General features: G+C 48.8%; 1 protein-coding gene across 1 annotated transcript in view; it reads left to right on the plus strand.

Annotated features, from left to right (window-relative positions):
• DMBT1 (deleted in malignant brain tumors 1) overlaps positions 1–20,938 on the plus strand; it is a 31,786-nt gene that overhangs the window by 9,917 nt on the left and 931 nt on the right. The window contains exons 12-28 of the mRNA XM_058421564.1: positions 6,462–6,773; positions 8,034–8,106; positions 9,939–10,243; positions 10,722–10,763; positions 11,504–11,815; positions 12,264–12,305; positions 12,760–13,071; positions 14,345–14,665; positions 14,939–14,980; positions 15,442–15,807; positions 16,122–16,163; positions 16,616–16,936; positions 17,383–17,430; positions 18,781–18,931; positions 19,239–19,450; positions 19,734–19,906; positions 20,505–20,893. Of these exons, the coding sequence (XP_058277547.1) occupies positions 6,462–6,773; positions 8,034–8,106; positions 9,939–10,243; positions 10,722–10,763; positions 11,504–11,815; positions 12,264–12,305; positions 12,760–13,071; positions 14,345–14,665; positions 14,939–14,980; positions 15,442–15,807; positions 16,122–16,163; positions 16,616–16,936; positions 17,383–17,430; positions 18,781–18,931; positions 19,239–19,450; positions 19,734–19,906; positions 20,505–20,893 (3,463 nt within the window). The remainder of the gene's footprint in view (positions 1–6,461; positions 6,774–8,033; positions 8,107–9,938; positions 10,244–10,721; positions 10,764–11,503; positions 11,816–12,263; positions 12,306–12,759; positions 13,072–14,344; positions 14,666–14,938; positions 14,981–15,441; positions 15,808–16,121; positions 16,164–16,615; positions 16,937–17,382; positions 17,431–18,780; positions 18,932–19,238; positions 19,451–19,733; positions 19,907–20,504; positions 20,894–20,938) is intronic.

A 20,938-nucleotide genomic window follows, 5' to 3' on the forward strand; every position in this document is an offset into this window, starting at 1 on the left:
TTATCTAGCTCAGGAAGAAAAAAAAAAAAAAGTTTCTCTCTGACTCTTTTATGCACAGAGCTGGACTTCCAGGCAAAAGGGGAGACTCCGAGCTCAGAGCATGCTGCCAGCTCCCACATTCCTCTGGCGGTGACCACCGTGGTGCTGGTAGCTGCTGCTCTCACAGTGGGAGGATTTCTTTGGAAGCAGAAACAGCAGGAGGCCATCCCGTACCAGAAACTGTGAGAGGCAGCTCCAGGCAGGGAGGTGGAAGGACACTCTCACCTGCCACCTGCTTGGTTGTTTGGGCTTGCCGCTCTTACTTGACTATTCTACCATCCAGACCATGTTTGAAGAATCAAGATTACACCTGATGTTAACATGAGCTGAATTTATAAAGCAATCTGATTTTAAAATCCAGTCCCAATACGCCTAAGGTGGAAAGAAGGACTGATTCTTTCATCTCAGTATCCAAATAAACATCTTCAGTGCTGGAATTTTCAAAGCTTTTCAGTTGAACTTCTCATTGAATGTCTGGCTGAGAAGACTGAAATAGGTGACTTGAGAAACAAGAACTGAGTTATTTGGCCCTCACTGATACGTAAGTGAAACACCTGTGTAGCACCATAAGATACACTGGGAACTAGTACAAGTAAAATGTTTCTTTGCAGTAAAAAAATCTCAATAATGAGCCATAAGCAAATATGCTCAGGGGCTGCACTTGAGGAATTATTGCTGCACAGTGTTCCTGACTGTGATCCTGACAGTTCGGGCAGTATGGTTCTTCCCAAATTCATATTTCTCTGAGTAAATGTAAGCCTTTTGTAAGATTTTGTATGGAGGATGAATACAATCCCGTTACATAAAAGTGTCATTAAAAAAAGCAGGAAAGAAAATAGCTTTTTGAGCAATACTTTTTTTTTTTGTGTGTGTGTGTGTGTGTGTGTGTGTACTTGCAAACATCCCACTTGTGTGTGTGAACTCACGGCTAACACACTGTCAGGTTGGAGAACGTGGCTTCTGACAGAGTGACTTTGCCAAGCAATGGTTCCTGCTCTTGCTCTCACACATTTCTACACCTGGAATGGGTGGGAGGCAGAGAATGTACCTAAGTTCCCATAAGGAAGTGTGACCTGTCTCTTATCCCCATGAGAAAACAAAATTAAAAAAAAAAAAATTAAAAAAAATGGAAGAATTTGTTTGGAAGAAGCTACTTAATACAGGTGGAAAGGTCACTGGTATTGATTGAGAAATGCCCTTCTTGAGACGTTCCTGTTTTCCAGCCAGCTGTGAAAGAGGTAAGTTCATTTGGAGCTGAGCAATGTCAGATGGGCAAGGCGAGCCAAGGTGGTGACGTGTGAGGAAGGCGAGCTGCACTCTTGGGTGACATCCTGTCCTGACAAGGAGGATAAGGGCAGCTCTGATGGGAAACAGCCCCACAGCCTGTACCATTTGTTCCTTCCCTGTGCCTTCTCCTCATGATTCCAGGCAAGCCTCTCATCACCTCTCCATGATGGGAAGAAGGGATCACACAAGCAGCAACTGTCATTGTGCATAGAAAGTGAGAGGTTTTTTCCACACTTTAGGAACAAGGATTTAGGGTCCTTGTCCCCACTCTGTCTGCAGCCACCTTTGAGGGCAGAGCACCTGAGGAGGTTGACCTGCCTTCATCTGTTCTCTGGGCCAGAGATTGTCCAGGCTCAGAGGAATCCAGCCATCTCCTCAGCACAGCAAGGACTCTCCTGGACCTGGGCTTCCCTAACTCTGTAGAACAGGACCGCCCCCTCTGCTCTTCCCAGACCTGCTGTATTCTCCTTCCCCTCTTCCTGCTGTGGCCCAGCTGCTGTGGTGTTGCTACCACACCATCTTGCAGGGTACAGCTTGATGGCACCTTTTTCCACTTCTCTTATTCTCTCAATATTATTTTCACCAGACAAGCAGAAAGTTCCCAGGCCTAGATCCTAGTGTCTCCAATCCTCACCATCCCTGTGCCGCTCAGAGCTGAATTTTCCAGTTTTTCCATTGCATATCTGTGCCAGGGCTCCCAGATTGAGAAATACCAAGGCTGGATAAAAATTCAAGGTAGAATTACCAAGTTCATTTGTTTCCATATTAAATATTGCTGCAGAAAGCAGTGCCAAATAGTTCAGGTAGTAGATGTCTGACTCCTCCTCATTTCTTGCTATCTCCCTTGACCCACAAGCACTGTAGCAATGTGGGATTCAAGAAAACTGGGTCTTGATGATGAGGAAAGGGTCATATGCCTGGTGAATGATCTCTCTGCCACAAACCTTCCTGCCTGGATGCAGATTATTCTTCCTTTGTGGAGAAGTCTGTGGATATCCTTATTCCAGTGCAGATACTTTCCTATAGTCATGGGTGACAGCTGATTAATTTGTTCATCCTTTCAGTGATTTCTATTTTCAACCTTTAAAAACCCAGTATGTTTGCAAAATGCCTTCACAATTCTCAGCAGAAGAAAAAGTATTTTCAAAGCTCAGTGTAGCTTCATTCAGAGTGATGTGCTGGGAAACGTGTTACTGCAAGAGATTTACCTAGCCAGTGGGAAGGGTAGAATACTGTGTGGTATTTGCATTAATTAACTAAGGTTAATAAAAACAAATTATTTATCAATTTCCATTGTTCAGAGATTGACAGATAATAAAGATCTCTAGAAATATCTAGATTTTTGAAATGAATACTTTATTAATGAAGAAGGTAGTGAAGAACTAATGAATCAATCAATCTTGATCTTTTACCTTGGCAGCTTAAGATTTTTTTTTTTTTACACTTGAACCATCCGGGAGTCCCTTTCATGTTCCCCTTCCTCCTCACCCTTTTTCAGTTGTTACAAGAGTTTGGAGAAGAACTGCGATCCATCACTCACTCTTGCTTCACTGACTGCAGTGTTTGATTGGCCAAATACACTGGATTTTTCATTCTTGTCAAGGTGTCAAAACCAGAATATGAATAGTGAATACCAGGTGTTGTGTACATATCCTCATTCATGTGCAAATGTGGTTGTTTAGATAAAGAAGAAGCATATTTACCATTCTGTGAATGTTCACTTTCAAGGCTTACAAAGTTATCTTTGGCCTCTTATATTTTTCACTTCCTTCTTCCATTCCAGTGATATTGGCCTTTGTGGAAAGATGTTTTAGATCATTCTTTTTCCCCCTGGGCTTTTTCTCCCTGCTTGCTGAGTGTCCCTGGAGGCAATAAATTAATATATGGCAGCAATTTTAACTTGTGATAATTCCATCCAAGACCTGATGGCTGTGGAGGTAGAAATGAGATGGAGAACAGTATTCTGACTCTTCAGTGTTGGGATGATCATCATATTTTCTTGTTAAATCATTAAAAACACAGAAATAAAGGAAAGTAACCACTCTGGCAAGAGAGTGATGAATGAGAATTAAGCATTATTTAATGTTGTAGAAAAACCTTGGATTCATTCTTCAAAGAAGAATGTCTTCCAGAGACCACTATGTAAAATTAGTATATAAAGGAGTATATTAAGACATTTTCTTAATCTGAAGAAATCGGCACATTTTTCCCCTGATTTGTTGGTTCAAAGTATCAAATGAAATTTTAGAACAAAATTAGTTTCAGCCTACGTAATTTCCTTCACTATGCATAAAATCCACTGGTTTTTTTCCACAGCGTTTGCACAGAAAGTTATCAGTTGACCCTGATTCTCTGACACTTCCTTACAATCTATCAGTGAATTTTGACTTGAACTTAAATGTGCCCCAAAATAATAGGTTTATACTGGGGCTGGAGCTGGTGATTTCAGCTGCAAGGTTCTTCAGAGACCCCCTCAGGGCCACCGGGTCTGATCTCATTTTATTTAAACTCTGTTAAAGCTTTAGGACATTCATGGTTCCTCAAGGAGACCTGCCACATTAGTTGTCAAGGGTCTCTTGCTATTTTGCTGGAAGAAACACATTTAAGTACAAATTTCAAGATTCCACTACCATTCCAATACCTGACTCATGAAAGAAAAACACTGAGATGCCTCAGCCAGAATTGAAAGGTATCTTTGGACAGGAGCTCACTTTTTTTTTTGGTACAATGAGATGATTGTGAAACCTATGGTAGCATAAATAGTTCCTTCCAGGTAATGGAAAATGTTACTCTTGAGATATTGTCTTTTTGCAAAACCCAGGAAGTTACAAAATATTAAATAACAAATCAAACATATGTTTGTTTCAGATCAGAGGACTATGGTTGTTTTATTGTTCTGCTGTAGAAAAAGAGACTTGTGGAGCCACTCCCCTTCAGAAATAGAGACTATATATTGTGAGATCCTTTTTGCCAACCACCTGGTGAGATGGGGTGCCATCATCCCACCATGATTTTGACATGGCTGCTCTTGTTGGGTCCAGCAGTTCTGGAGGCCAAAACAGGTAAAACACTTAGACTTGTTCCAGAGCGCATAAAAGAACTTATAAAGATTGCTTGGAATCTTCTCTGTTCATTCCAAGAGCAGAAATTAGATTCAGGCTGATACTGGTTTGGGCAAAAGAATAAAGGGGGAATTGGATGAAGGAGCAGAGTTTAGTTCTACTCAAATTATGAGCTAATCATCAGAGTGCATGATAAGAATGATATAAACTATTTTGTGGAGTTCATTTTGCTGTCACAGGGTCCTACTCATCTTAGTGTCTTGTATCATGGCAAGAACTGTGTCTGTGGGTATGTCATGAATGAGGCATTTCTGCAGTTCCAGAAAACTGATCTAAAAATTAAGAAAATATTTATTTCTTCACTTATTTTCAATGTGTATTTTATTCCAGAGTGTACGTGTGCACACATATGTTACATATTTAATATTCCTTGTATTATTTGGTTCTTCTTGGTATTATGTACAATTTATCAAAATATAACTTGAAGTTAAGCTTTCATACTCTAGCACTCTGGTTAAATGATGGACATCTAAAAATTGTGAGAGATTAAATACTTGTAGTTCAACTTTTTTATGGTCACAGATTTTTTCTTTCCATGATTACTTTCTGTCTCCTGTGTGGTTTGGGAGATTTTGAGCTAATAGTTCTGTGTATATCTTAGGATAATTGCTGATTACTTTTCTGATGAGTTATTTAAGCTTCATGATGACAATTTATATTGCCACCATTCACTTCTTCAATTCTCTTCATCTGTCTCCTGCTTTTCTGGTGATAAGTCATCTCACTCTGGCTGCTCTAGTTCTCTCTGCTCTCTGCCTCTGTGTCCCAGAGCAGAGTACTTGATGTATTTGTATAATCCCAGGCTCTTGTCTTTTTGATACCTTTGAAGTGTGAGGCAGGATTCAACCTATCCAACTTCATCCCCAGCTGATGGTCATGCTCTCACTGTGATGACAGGCCTTGAATGAAAGCAAATAAAACTGGGTTAGGTCTGCTTTAATTTCCTAATCCTACTCTGACTTTTTGCCAAGTTTGCTGTTTCACCTCTCAAAACCCCTGTGAGTAGGGTTCAAAAATGTGTGTGTCCAAGTAGATATTTGAAGGAACAAGTCAGATATAAGTCAAGGGGCACTTTTATAGCTTTGCCCTTTGAAAGTCATACGAGGGGAAATTTAGTTTTGTCACCATCTTGACTGTACTTCTAGCTCAATAGAAAAGAATTAGGTGCACTGAAGAAAACCTGGAGATGTTAACTTTTGAGATTTGTTTTGCTTTGGATGACTAAGTGTTTAATAACAAGGTAAATATGTACTTGGCAACAAAGTAAAATATAACAAGTGCAGCTGCATGTTTTGATTTCCAGAGTGTAAATACTGCAAATCCAAAGTTACAACACTTATTTGCTTGCTTACGCTTAGTAGCAAAGCCTTTAATAAACTTCTTCACCAAAAACGGATGTCTAAAAATCAGGATTTTCATGCTGGTCACAATTGAATGTCTAAACAAGACATATAAAACTGAAAAGCAGATGGGCTTTACCTGAATGAATGCAGTAATCAAGATATTTCTTTATCTCAAATGAATGCAGTAATCAGTAAAGGTTATTTCTTTATTTCAAAATGTAACAATGTTTTACTGGTATATCAGAAATAAAGCCACTGAACTCCTGTTGAAATCTTTATAATCCTGTTGAGACTATCATCCATTCTGTAGAACATTTGGTGGAATTCTTCCCCTGAAGTTGCTCTCATAAACTCTGGGATTCAGTAGTATGTGGACTCTAGGTCCTTAAACTTGACCCAAAAATTTCTTTTCTTGCTTAAGTCGTTTGAGCTTAGGTTGCTGCTTAACTTTACTGTAGGGATCTTGCATGAAATATACGTGGCTGATCTTGAGAACTGGAAGAGAGGAATAAAAAATGGTTCAAATCACCTCTGTCCTCACAGGCGCTTAACACTGGGTTGAGCAACCACTTCTAGGGACAATAAGGGAAGAAGGCAGAACAGATATTCCTTCCAGTCCCCTCCAGCTTATTTCCCTGACTGCTCTGTGCTCATGCCCTCTCTCCCAAAGCTCCATATGTCCAGCTGGTGAACGGAAGGCACCGATGCGAAGGTCGCGTTGAGATCTATTACAGAGGACGGTCGGGGACAGTTTGTGACGACTTCTGGGACCTCGCAGACGCCCAGGTTGTGTGCAGGCAGCTGGGATGTGGCAAGGCCATTGCAGCTCTAGGGAGTGCCTACTTCGGGCAAGGCTCGGGTGACATCGTGCTGGACAACGTGGGGTGCAGAGGAAATGAGGTGTCCTTGTTGCGCTGCAATCACACGGGATGGAGGATCCACAACTGCGCCCACTATGAAGATGCTTCTGTTGTCTGTTCAGGTACTCCCACATTTTTCCCCACCCCCAATCCTGTCCTTTCACCCCACTGACCTTGCAGAACCAGCACAGACTCATGTTTTTCTCACTACGATCATGTAAAAACTGCGTTTGCTCATTCATGCAAGGCAATTAAAAACCCCAGGGATCAGACATACATTGCAGATATGCAGAATTACTCCATCTAATCACCTGGCGGTGGCAATAAGGAAACAACTCAAAATTACAAGCAAAGTTGTATCCGATAGGCAAAGTTTATCAGAGAGGAACGGGGTTAGGTGAGCTCTTAATTAGTTCATTATGGGCAGTAATAATTTCACAGTCACAACTCAGATTGTCGTAGCTCACAATCCATTTTGGATTGTTTCCATATTTTTCAAGTCTTCCTTAATTAAGGTCCATTAATGCCTTTTTCCTTTGCAAATATCCATCCATTTTGAGTATTTTTCATCTTGTTGTGTTCATTTTACTTTCCCATTATTTTTTAGGATAATGTGGATTATTTATATCTTATTTTCTTATGCACTAACAACAGATCATCATGAACTGAGACATGGCTCATGACAACAGATTGTTGAGGTGTTTTATATCTGTATTGCAGTTTTCCACGTTTCCTTGGAGAGTAATAGCCTGGAGAGATGAATCCTTGCTAGAAGGAAGTGCTGACTACAACAGTGTTTTTCGTTTAGAAGAAAAAAAATAAAGATTGCTAAAATACCCCTATTAATCTATGTGTGATGTGTTCAGAGCTTTTTAAAATGCCATTTATTTCTTGCTTGCATTCATAGCCCCAGTGTCTTCTACAGGCTGGATGCATTCAACAGATGACTGGTCCACTCCTGCTCTTGCACCAAGAACTATCCCAAGACCACTGCCCAGGCTGTTCCTGGGGATGTCCTGATCCTCTGCAGAAGGGCACTCCCAATGGGGACAGGTCCAAGCCCTGCTGCTGCCAGCAGTCCCACAGCTCCCTTGCTCCACGCCAGGAGCATGTAGAGTCTTGGGCCATGCCTGGGCTCTAGTGTCCTGGGGCCGGGAGCAGATGCTCACCCTGCTTACCATCTGGAAATGCCACTTCCAAGAAAAGTTTTAACTGGTTGTTACCCACCTCCATTCTCTCCACTGACCCCAGACAAGATGGACTATGCCATCAGAGTAACTTTTCTTGATTTCATTTCATCCTGGAGGAGCAGGGCTTGTAGCTACCACACAGATGTACCCACTGCACAGTGCTCATGTGTGTTTGTCTTCTTTTTTTCACAGAAGAGTCTGATCCAACACCAACAGAGCCAACATCAGCAGCTACAACAGCCTCAACACTGGAGACAACCTCCATGCAAGGGCCACTCACAGAAACAATGACATCTTTAAGAAAGACATCAACAGTCCTCACAGAGGAGATGGCATTCCTGGGGGAGGTGGCCACAACTGAATTAACAACCAACACAGGGGAGGTGACATCCCCATTGGAGACAACCACCATCCTGCCAACCACAACCCTAGAGGTGACAACCAGCACATTGCTAGCAACCTCCCCAGGAGAGATGTCCACTTCACCAGAGACGGCAGTGTCATTCGCTGCCCTACCACTGCTGTACTCACTGCCTGATATGATCACCACAGGGAGACTGGACACCACAGTAGAGAACAAAGCAGGTAAGCCTGTCCACTGTCACTCACTGTTCTCTTTAGTGTCCCTGGACTTTCTTCCCAGACCTGACTGCACTGCAGGGAGACTCCCCAAATGACAGGGCAGAGTTCCATGCTCTCTTCCCCTGTTAATTGTCCAGCTCAGCTTTTCATGTCCATTCCCATGTCCGTTGCCATTGCACTAATTACCTCCTTAGCAGGAACATCCAGCTCACCACATCCGAGCAGCTGGACCAGCATAGTGCTACCCTCTAGCACAGCAGAGACATCCACCTCAGCAGAGGCATCCACCTCACCAGAGGTGTCCACCTCACCAGTGATGTCCACCTCAGCAGAGATGTCCACCTCACCAGCGATGTCCACCTCAGCAGAGATGTCCACCTCAGCAGAGACGTCCACCTCACCAGTGATGTCCACCACAGCAGAGATGTCCACATCAGCAGAGATGATCACCTCACCAGAGATAACAACAATGATAACGTCACCGTCGATAACCACCTCAGAGACAAAAGCTATGAGAGCAGAGGGGAGCACACCAGGTAACCCTGTCACCTCGTACTCACTGGTCTCCTTAGTGCTCCTGATCTCTTTACTGAGTCACCCTAACCCTTGGCACATGTCACACTGGTGGATTTTGGTGCCCTCCCTTGAAAGCAGCCATGCTGGCCTCTCCTGGTAGATGTGGGGCAAAGCAGCAACCTTGGTGCTCCCTGGTGAGCTGGGCACGTGCCAATTAAAAGCCCTGCTTGGAAAGAGAGACCACAGCAGACTCTTGTGGCCTGCAGGAGTAGAGTTTTAGAGAGGTGGCAAAGAGAAGGACTGAGGGATCACAGAGCTGGGAGGTTGGGGAAGGACTCAGAGCATTTTTGGCTGGTGTCTCTATGGGAAATCACTGGACAGAGCTTCACTCTCTCTACCAGCATTAACAATCCAGCCTTGCTCATCATACCAAATGCTGTGGCCATTTTAAGAATTACCTCCCTAGCAGGGATGTCCACTGCAGTGCAGAAGATCAAGGAAACAAATTTCATGGCAGAGAAAACCACCTCAGGAGTGACAAGGACCTCAACAGAAATGATCACCCCAGCAGAGACGACAGCAGAGAAAACCACTACAGCATGGATTGGAAAGACGGAAAGGAGCACACTAGGTAACCTTGTCCACTCACGCATTGTTCAGTGTGTGAAACAGCAAAGATTGTAATTGCAGATGAGTAAAGAGCTCTGCAGGATGTTGTAGGAATCACAGGACAGAGGTGCCTACAAAATGGGCAGTTCTCATCTGCATGGCATTGTGCTGTTCTGTTCTGTTTGGAACCTTTGCCACTGACACCTAATTTTTTCCTTGCATCCACTGCTCTAGAGACCACCACATCCAGGCCATATTCCACAGGTAATTCCAGCCCCCCAGCCCCATGCCTTGCAGCAGCTCCCTGTAACAGTGGCCCATATAGGGAGAGCAGAGCGCTGGGCTGGTGTGAGCTTGTCCTTGTGCCTTGTGCCGTGTGCCAGGGCCCAGCGTGCGGCTGTCGGGCGGCAGGAACGGCTGCGAGGGCCGCGTGGAGCTGTACGACGGCAGCACGTGGGGGACGGTGTGTGACGACCAGTGGGACCTGCAGGATGCCCAGGTGGTGTGCCGGCAGCTGGGCTGTGGACAGCCCGTGGCTGCGCTGGACACCGCACATTTTGGCCCGGGCTCCGGCCGCATCTTCCTGGACGACGTGCAGTGCCGCGGGGACGAGCCCTCCCTCCGGATGTGCCGGCACAATGGCTGGGGCGTGCACAACTGCAGGCACGTGGAGGATGCCAGTGTCATCTGTGCAGGTGGGTGGCCAGCAGAGACTCCCCAGCAGCTCACACCAGACAGATTCTCGTGTCCTCCATGGTAAGCAACCATGCAGAGCCAGGGCAGAGAGGTGAGCCTGGGGTCCACGGCTGCCTGGTGCTGAAATACGTCATGCAAAATTCCCATTTTTGCACAGAGAGGGCAGAACAGGCTCTCCAGTCTCATAGGTGTAGGTGCTTCGTGTGGTTGCAAACAGTAGGTTTGTGGGATCACAGCATGGGCTGTGCTGGGGACAGGTCAGGCTGAGGTGTGGCTAGGTCAATGGCAGGACTTCCATGCCCTTTCCACCCTCTATTCCTTGAGCCTAGCATTTCCACGTCCATGTACATGTCCATACCCTTATCCATGCCCACATCCACGCCCATAACCTAATCCATGCTCATGTCCCTGTCCATCCACTGCCACAAGTTGGCTGCCTTTAGTACTCTTTCATTCACTCCCTCTTTTTCCTTGCAGCTGCTGATCCAACTCCTCCTGCTCAATGGCCGTACACAACAGGTAATTCCTTCCCACCCAGCATATTGCCAGTTTTATCGTGAGCCCCACACTGGCACAAGAGCAGAAGAGAGGGAGACTGCTGGGCTGAGCCTGCTCACTGCAATGTTGCTGCTGGGCCCTTCTGCCCATGGCAAAGGGCTGTGTCATTTGAGGGAGTCTGCCAGGGAGGATCTGAGCCTCTGCAGAATGGCAGCTGCAGCGGTGCCCGGTCCAAACCCTGGTCTGCCAGGCACTCCATGGCTCCTGGCTGTGGGGCAGCAAGTACCAGGTGGATGGGGGCAATCCCTTCCCTCAAGCCCATGTGGTTGCCACTGCTATCTGTCCTGATGCCAGGTCATGGCTGTTGCTTTGCAATCTTCAAGCAGAGGTGGCCAGTCCCTTGTAGATTGCCCCTGTCAGGCTCCATGGCCTCAAACATCTGGAAGGAGTGCTACCCCTTCGGGCATGTCCCATGATCATAGTGTGCCAAAACAGCTTTTTGACAAGTGCCCCCATGCCCTGAGCTGCTCCCACCATGCCCAGGCTCTTCTCATGGGCCTCCCCAGCAGATCCTTGCTCATTGTTCATCAGCCTTCCATGCACCACCTGGGATCTCGCTCCCCCTCCTTGGTCTCTTTAATTTTGCGCCACCTCAAATCGAAATCACTGTGGAAAAATCTCCAAAACATTTGGGGACGTGGAGGTAGCTGTGGATGCTGGGATGTTGGAAACCTGATGTTGTGCCTTGTGCCGTGTGCCAGGGCCCAGCGTGCGGCTGTCGGGCGGCAGGAACGGCTGCGAGGGCCGCGTGGAGCTGTACGACGGCAGCGCGTGGGGGACGGTGTGTGACGACCAGTGGGACCTGCGGGATGCCCAGGTGGTGTGCCGGCAGCTGGGCTGTGGACAGCCCGTGGATGCCCCACAAAATGCTCGCTTTGGCCCGGGCTCCGGCCGCATCTTCCTGGACGACGTGCAGTGCCGCGGGGACGAGCCCTCCCTCCAGATGTGCCGGCACAACGGCTGGGGCGAGCACAACTGTGGGCACGTGGAGGATGCCAGTGTCATCTGTGCAGGTGGGTGGCCAGCAGAGGACACAAGCCCTTTGCATATCATTCTAAGAAGGTTCCGAGTCTGTTCTCTGGGCGCACCTGAGCTCCCCTGGAACAGCCAATGCAGATGCAAAGCTGGAGCCTTCTTCCACCTGGGGCTGTAGCCTGGTGGTGCAAAAGACTCAATTTTACACAGAGAGGGCACACTGGGCTTTCCACACTCCCTGTTTTAGTAGGTAAATGAGGGGGCAAAGAGCAGGAGGGTGGGATGGTTCTTTGGGGAGGATAGGGCAGGACTGAGGACAGGTCTGGCTAGTATCGGAATGGGGGGAAACGCAGGACCCAAGCTCTCTTCCCTTTAGTCCAACAGCCCAAATTTTCGTGTCCATGCTCATGACCATGTCCACATCCCAGTCCATACACTGCCACAAGCCTCACTATGCTTTTGTTCACTCCCTCTTCTTCTTTGCAGCCGCCAATCCAACCACTCCTACTCAATGGCCGCTCACAACAGGTAGGTCCTGCTCACCCAGCTTAGGCCCAGTTTTAAAGCGAGGCCCAGCCTGACACAAGATGAGAAGAGGGATGTCCAACAGTGCGGATCCTGCTCAGTTCAGGGCTGCTGATCCCCTTGGGCCAGGACAACTCCATGGTGCTCAAATGGTCCCCATTGGGGTTGGTTCACTCCTAAGGGTTTCAAAGGGGTTTTGTGCAAGTACCACAGTCAAGCAATGACTTCTGCACCCAGGCAGCTCCAACAGGACACCAACAAGGGCCTGGACAGGCCTACACTGTTGTCTACATGTCTGGAGTCTATCCTCAGTTAGAATCCTCCCCCAATCCCCTCTGAGTTTACACTACTCCAGCTCATGGTCACTGTGGTAAAACATGCAAAGCAGTTGGGAAGTTCAGGGTTACAGGTGCAGAGTTGGAGGAAGCCTGATGTTGTGCCTTGTGCCGTGTGCCAGGGCCCAGCGTGCGGCTGTCGGGCGGCAGGAACGGCTGCGAGGGCCGCGTGGAGCTGTACGACGGCAGCACGTGGGGGACGGTGTGTGACGACCAGTGGGACCTGCGGGATGCCCAGGTGGTGTGCCGGCAGCTGGGCTGTGGACAGCCCGTGGACGCTCCACGAAATGCTCGCTTTGGCCCAGGCTCCGGCCGCATCTTCCTGGACGACGTGCAGTGCCGCGGGGACGAGCCCTCCCTCCAGATGTGCCGGCACAACGGCTGGGGCGTGCACAACTGTGGGCATGAGGAGGATGCCAGTGTCATCTGTGCAGGTGGGTGGCCAAAATAGACCACTGGGCCTTTGGCGTATCACTCTGAGATGGTTCCGGGTCAGTCCTCTGGGATCAGCCAAGATCCCCTGGCCGGAACAGGGCAGAGACAAGGCTGGGGTCGTCTGCTGCCTGCGACTGAAACCCATGCCATGCAAAAACACCATTCTTTCTCAAAGAGAGAACAGCAGGCTCTCCACAATTTCTACAGCTGGCATCCACTGATGGGACAACCCTCTGGATTGAGGGATTGTTCTTTGGGTAGGATGGGGCAGGACCGGGGGCAGGCGCAGGCTGGTGCCAGGCAGAGGGGAAGGGAGGAAAGAGCTCCTCTCTTTCCCCTGGCATTAGGCCTCCAGCTCTGCCTTTCATGGCCTTTGACATTGAACTCATCACCTCCCTAACAGAGACATCCACCCTTCTGGAAATGACCACCACAGCACCAGCCCCTGCCACAACCAAGGCGTCCACCACAGCACCAGTGACCACCACAACGACAACGGCTACCACAGCAAAGAGCAGCATACCAGGTAACCCTGTTCACTCTCACTCACTGCTCTCCCTACTGCTCCTCACCTCCCTTCACACAGCTGATTGCACTGCAGGGACTCTCCCAGCCCTGCGCCTCTCCAGTTTGACCTTCACAAACTAAAGTGAGGATGCAAAGAGAGCTTGGGGAAGGGCTGGCCAACCGGGCAGCTGTGACTTGACTCCAGGACCTCTGCAGCCATCGCTGGCTTAGTGAAAGACTTTGCAGAGGGATTGCCTCTCATTGCTACCAGGAACAACATGCCCAGGGATGCATTGAGGCCTTAACTGCCTCAATTCTTGTATGCCTCATACCAGAGCTATTTCCTAGACATCTTCTGGCACAGGGATTGGAGGAAAGAAAGAGAGCTGCTGCCTTTAATATTTTGAAATTCAGGAGAGGTCCCTGGGAGTCCTGTGTGAAACAGCAAAGTTAAGATGGTCATTTCAGATGAGTAAAGAGCTCTGCAGGATGTTGTAGGAATCACAGGACAGAGGTGCCTACAAAATGGGCAGTTCTCATCTGCATGGCATTGTGCTGACTCTGTTTGGAACCTTTGCCACTGACACCTAATTTTTCCTTGCATCCACTGCTCTAGAGACCACCACATCCAGGCCATATTCCACAGGTAATTCCAGCCCCCCAGCCCCATGCCTTGCAGCAGCTCCCTGTAACAGTGGCCCATATAGGGAGAGCAGAGCGCTGGGCTGGTGTGAGCTTGTCCTTGTGCCTTGTGCCGTGTGCCAGGGCCCAGCGTGCGGCTGTCGGGCGGCAGGAACGGCTGCGAGGGCCGCGTGGAGCTGTACGACGGCAGCGCGTGGGGGACGGTGTGTGACGACCAGTGGGACCTGCGGGATGCCCAGGTGGTGTGCCGGCAGCTGGGCTGTGGACAGCCCGTGGCTGCGCTGGTTGCCCCACGAAATGCTCGCTTTGGCCCGGGCTCCGGCCGCATCTTCCTGGACGACGTGCAGTGCCGCGGGGACGAGCCCTCCCTCCAGATGTGCCGGCACAACGGCTGGGGCGTGCACAACTGCAGGCACGTGGAGGATGCCAGTGTCATCTGTGCAGGTGGGTGGCCAGCTTATCTCTCTCAATACAGTTGGGGCAGAGCAGCAAGTTGGCAATGCATGGATTGCCAAGTTCAGCACTTTGGACAGCACTGGGGGATACATCAGGCTTGTGTCTGGATGGAGAGAAATGTGAGGCAGAGCTCCACAATGTCTTCCTCGTTTAATCCTCCACCCTGGCTTTTCATCTCCGTGTCCACGACCATGTCCACATCCTTGCCAAAAGCCTGATGCATTCACTGCACTTTTGTTCACTTCCTCTTCTTCTTTGCAGTGCCAGAGCCAACACCTCCTGCTCAGGGTCCACTCATAAGTGGTAAGTCCAGCTCAACCTGCTTATTCCCAGTTTTAAAGCAAGGCTCCAGCCTGGTTACAAGAATAGAACAAGGGACTCCAACAGAGCTGATCATGGTGGGTGCAAGGCTGTTGGTGTCACGTGCCCCTGAAATGGCCAGAGTGCATGAGTGCATGAGCGCTGCCCTCAGTGAATGGGCCACATGCAACGGTAGCAAAGGGCATTTTGACACATGACCCAGGGTCTTGAGCATGTCTTCCCCAGTAAGATCAATAAGGGCACCAGCAGCAAGGGCCAGGGGAGGTCACATATGCCATGTGCATCCCAGTGATCTTTTCTTAGCTCTCCCCTGATCCCCTTAGTTCTGCACCACCTCAGATCATGGTCACTGTGGCAAAATCTTCAAAACATTTGGGGAGGTGGTGGGGGCTGTGGATGCAGGGTTGGAGTGACCCCAATCCCTGCCCGGTTCCGTGTGCCAGGGCCCAGCGTGCGGCTGTCGGGCGGCAGGAACGGCTGCGAGGGCCGCGTGGAGCTGTACGACGGCAGCGCGTGGGGGACGGTGTGTGATGACCAGTGGGACCTGCGGGATGCCCAGGTGGTGTGCCGGCAGCTGGGCTGTGGACAGCCCGTGGCTGCGCTGGTTGCCCCACGAAATGCTCGCTTTGGCCCGGGCTCCGGCCGCATCTTCCTGGACGACGTGCAGTGCCGCGGGGATGAGCCCTCCCTCCAGATGTGCCGGCACAACGGCTGGGGCGTGCACAACTGCTGGCACGTGGAGGATGCCAGCGTCATCTGTGCAGGTGGGTGGCCAGCAGAGACCACCAGAAGGGTTTTGGCTTCCTCCGGTAAAAGCACGCTTCCTGACTTCTCTTGGCAGAGCTGGGGCTGAGTGACGAGGTGGTAAAAAGCAGATTGAGAGTTTGTAGAGACGAAAAATGGAGCAGGACTGGGAGCACACCAGACTAGTGTCTGTATGAGGAAATGGCTGGACAGAACTCCATGCTGTCTTCCCCTTTTAGTACTACAGCCTGGGTACTCATGTCCATGTCCATGTCAAGCCCATGCCCATGCCCGTGCCCATGCCCATGCCCCTGCCCATTGTTACGATCCTGCTACATTTGCTACCCAGTTGTTTTTCACTCCCTGTTCTTTGTTGCAGTCATCCAGCCAACCACTCCTGCTCAATGGCCGCTCACAACAGGTAAGCCCAGCCCACCTCGCTTAGGCCCACTTTAAAAGCCAGCCCCAGTCTGGCACAGTGAGAGAAGAGGGGAATCCAACAGGGCTGATCCTGGGCAGTGCAAGGCTGCTGTTCCCCTCTGTACATGACATCTCCAGGGTGCACGAGTGTCCCCCTCAGTGAATGGGCCACATGCAAGGGTAGCAAAGAGCTTTTCTGCACATGACTCAGGGTCTTGAGCACTTCTATCCCCAGCAGAACCAACAGCTGCCAGCAGGTCCCTGGATAGGGCACATGGGCCATCTCCATACCCAGGGTCTTTGCTCAGCCACTGTCCCCTCCTAGTCTTCGGGGTCTGCACCACCTTAGATCATGATCAGTGCAGCAAACTCTCCAAAACATTTGGGGAGGTGGTGGGGGCGGTGGATGCAGGGTTGGAGTGACTCCAATCCCTGCCATGTTCCGTGTGCCAGGGCCCAGCATGCGGCTGTCGGGCGGCAGGAACGGCTGCGAGGGCCGCGTGGAGCTGTACGACGGCAGCACGTGGGGGACGGTGTGTGATGACCAGTGGGACCTGCGGGATGCCCAGGTGGTGTGCCGGCAGCTGGGCTGTGGACAGCCCGTGGCTGCACTGGTTGCCCCACGAAATGCTCGCTTTGGCCCGGGCTCCGGCCGCATCTTCCTGGACGACGTGCAGTGCCGCGGGGACGAGCCCTCCCTCCGGATGTGCCGGCACAACGGCTGGGGCGTGCACAACTGCTGGCACGTGGAGGATGCCAGCGTCATCTGTGCAGGTGGGTGGCCAGCAGAGGACACAAGCCCTTTGCCTATCATTCTAAGAGGCTTCTGGGTTGGGCCAGGGCAGAGACAAGGCTGGGGTTGTCTGCTGCCTGTGACTGAAACCCATGCCATGCAAAAACACCATTCTTGCTCAGAGAGAGAACAGCAGGCTCTCCACAATTCCTACCGTTGGCATCCACTGATGGGACAACCCTCTGGATTGAGGGATTGTTCTTTGGGTAGGATGGGGCAGGACCGGGGGCAGGCGCAGGCTGGGGCCAGGCAGAGGGGAAGGAAGGAAAGAGCTCCTCTCTCTCCCCTGGCATTAGGCCTCCAGCTCTGCCTTTCATGGCCTTTGACATTGAACTCATCACCTCCCTAACAGGGACATCCACCCTTCTGGAAATGACCACCACAGCACCAGCCCCTGCCACAACCAAGGTGTCCACCACAGCACCAGTGACCACCACAACGACAACGGCTACCACAGCAAAGAGCAGCACACCAGGTAACCCTGTCCACTCTCACTCACTGCTCTCCCTACTGCTCCTCATCTCCCTTCACACAGCTGATTGCACTGCAGGGACTACCCCAGCCCTGTGCCTCTCCAGTTTGACCTTCACAAACTAAAGTGAGGATGCAAAGAGAGCATGAGGAAGGGCTGGCAAACGGGGCAGCTATGACTTGACTCCAGGACCTCTGCAGCCATTGCTGGTTTAGTGAAAGGCTTTGCAGAGGGATTGCCTCTCACTGCTACCAGGAACAACATGCCCAGGGATCCTTCTGCCTTCACCCCTTCAATTTCTGCATGGGTTGCACCAGAGTTGTTTCCTAGACATGCTCTGGGTTTTGGGATATGATCAGAAGAAATCAGAATATGATCATTTGCAGTGGAGGCAACTGGGTCTCCTATGAATCTCATGGCCCTCTGTGCCTGGCCTCCTTTTTCCTCTTCCCTGCCTCCCTGTGATCCCCGTTTTAGCACTCTGTGCCTTGTCCTTGTCCAGGGCCCAGTACCTTTCTCAAGAGCTGCACTTCTCATGTGTCTCTCTTCCTTCACACCCACAGCTCCAGTGGCCACCTCAACACCTGCACCAGGTAATGTTCTTCTGTGGCTCTTCTCACCTTGCTAATTTGTGCTCTCTCTCCCTGTTGCATATTTCTGTAATTTTGACTTTTGCCTCTATGACAATACCACTGCAAATGTGATTTATCTTTTTCAAGCAGAATATAAAATGGATTTTCATCTTTACATGTCAAATCTTGTAGGATTTATGTTCAGAGCTTGTGCTCACCTTCCTGTGAAGACACTTTTAGGATTATCTGTGTGTTTAACAAGAATTATGTCATTCATGCTGACAGGAATACTAAAGGTTTTTGCAGCTATATCTGTACTTAAGAATTTTCCCAGCAGCCTGAAGTGCTTATTTCAGTCTGAGACCAGAAAACTTGCAACTTATTTATCCTCCAAAGACCTTAGGGGGATAACGAGAAGCAGCAGAGAAACTGATGAGGGGCTGTCTGTTGAGGAAGGGACTTCCATTTCAACTGTCAGGGCACCTCCCAGAATTGACCTCAACTCTAAAAAGGGGCAGAAAGCTTCCAGGTGTTACCAGCCCAGCCTGAAGAGGGTAGTCTGACACCATGGATGGAAATCCACCACTGCATGAATTCCAAATCCAGCATGAAAGCAAACGTAGAGTGAAAACAAATATTAGTTTTGATTTGGCACCTATAGACTATCACCTGCAGTCAGCGGGGGATCTGCCTTTTGATAGCTGTGGATAAGGAACATACAGCTCAAGCACATTTTTGCAGAGGTTCCTGTAAGTAAATTCTTTCCCGTTTCTTTCTGCAGCACCTTATTTTTGTGGTGGCTCCGTCTCAGATTCCTCCGGGATGCTGCAGAGCCCCAACTATCCTGGAAGTTATCCAAATGACGCTGACTGTGTGTGGGAAATACAAGTAGAGAACAATTTCCGTGTAACACTCACATTTAGAGATATTGCGTAAGTAAAACATTGATTTCCTGGGCAAATATCAAAGTCAAAACTTACTTGAGAAGTTTGAAATCTAATCTGAAACAGGCAACCTTCTCAATTTTAAAGATACTTCCAACAACATCCAGAGTTGGAAGACCAGATCAAAATCTGGACTGCCGATGCATTTTTTACTCACCGTTTTCTGCTAAAGCTGCATAAAAGCAAAGTAAAATTTGTGCTGAGAAAACTTTAAATGCTGACTTTATCACATATTAGGCAGTGAAATCAGAGGTTTTGACATGGATTTGACAAGGTGCTGATGTTTTTCTACCAGGATGCAAAGCGGGACGTGCCAGCATGACTACATTGAAGTCTATGATGGACCTCTTCACTCTTCCCCTCTTCTTGGGAGATTCTGTTCTGGTTCCTTTCCCACATATGTGTCCTCTTCAAACATGCTGAGTGTTCGCTTCCACAGTGATTCCAGATACTCCTTCAGAGGGTTTCAGGCTCATTACTCCTCCATTCCAGCAGGTCACAACACCAGTAAGTTCCTGGACAGTGTTTCTCAACAGAAAAGCCTATTTATTTATTGCCTTTTTTATTTATTGCCTTTTTTTTTTTTTTTTTTTTTTTTTTTTTTTTTTTTTTTTTTTTTTTGCAAAATAGATATCTGTGTAAATTTAAAGGTATTTGTGGGAATTGAATGATGTGTACAGTGGGTTGGGGTGGGAACTGCCTGACTTCTAAATTAAGAAAAAACCCCCTGCCTGTAATCATTACCAAATTCCTAAAATCACATATATATTGTACCTTCCTCTTCTACCAGCCATTCAGTGCTTGCCAGACTACATGCACGTAGTGGTCAGCAGACGCTACCTCCAGTCTCAGGGCTACTCAACAGAGAGGGTCACCCTGCAGGACAGTCGCTGCAGACCGACAGTCACGTCGCAGGAGGTTGTATTCAACATTCCCTACAACGGCTGCGGGACAATACAAGAGGTACAGCCCCTGTTACGGGCACTCAACTGCATATCTAAGCTTAGCAAAACTTAGAACTTATTTGGAATGTGACAAAACCTCAATTCCGAAACTTCTGGGGGTCCGAACCTGGACAATCGGACTCCTTTGAGTGTCCTTGGGACTCTTCCCCTATGGTGACTTGATAGATGCAGCCTTGATCCAATTGTCCAGAAACAAAATTTTATTAATGCAAAAATAAAAAATAGGGTGTTCACTATACTCGGAGCAAAGAGGAACAGGCAGGAACAAGAGGCAAAAGGCAGTCCAGGCTCAGACAGGAGTATTTATACATCTCAGTGTGGGGCGGAGTGAAGGCGGGGTCTGAGGGAAGGGCCCAATAGGGAAGAATGATTAGGAATATTAAAATTACTGCACCAAAAATCAACCTATGGTAACACAAAGAACGAGGAACGTTCTAGCAATGATTTTCACACTTGAGCTGAGGGAACATGGGAGTAAGCCTCTTGTTTACTGTACTTAGAAAGGGGTTTCCCAGGGCATTAAGCTGAGGTTTTCCTCTTCCCCGGAGAAACCACTCTCTACACAATTCCTGATTTTAAATTGCATCGCTGAACAGGAGAACAACGATACCATCAACTACTCCAACACGATCAGGCTTGTGTCCTCCGGGTACATAATCAAGAGGAAGAAGAACATCAACTTGCACGTCAGCTGCAAAATGCTGAGGAAGAGCTGGCAGCAGGTGATGTACGCTGCTGAGGACACTGTGGACGTGAACGAGTACCAGTTTGGAAGATACGACATGAACATCACCTTCTACGATTCCCCAGCCTTCCTGCGGCAAGTGCGCAGCTCTCCCTACTACATCGACCTCAACCAAAACCTGTACCTCCAAGCTTGTCTTCGCAGCTCCGACCCAAACCTGAAGGTGGTTGTGGACACATGTGTGGCGTCACCTGACCCTCATGATTTTAACACGCTGGCCTATTACTTAGTCAGGAATGGGTAAGAGCTTTTTTCAAGCTGATAGAAGCACACCTGCCATCCACA

Source organism: Hirundo rustica, chromosome 8, assembly GCF_015227805.2.
Source record: "Hirundo rustica isolate bHirRus1 chromosome 8, bHirRus1.pri.v3, whole genome shotgun sequence".
NCBI classification, from domain to species: Eukaryota; Metazoa; Chordata; class Aves; order Passeriformes; family Hirundinidae; genus Hirundo; species Hirundo rustica.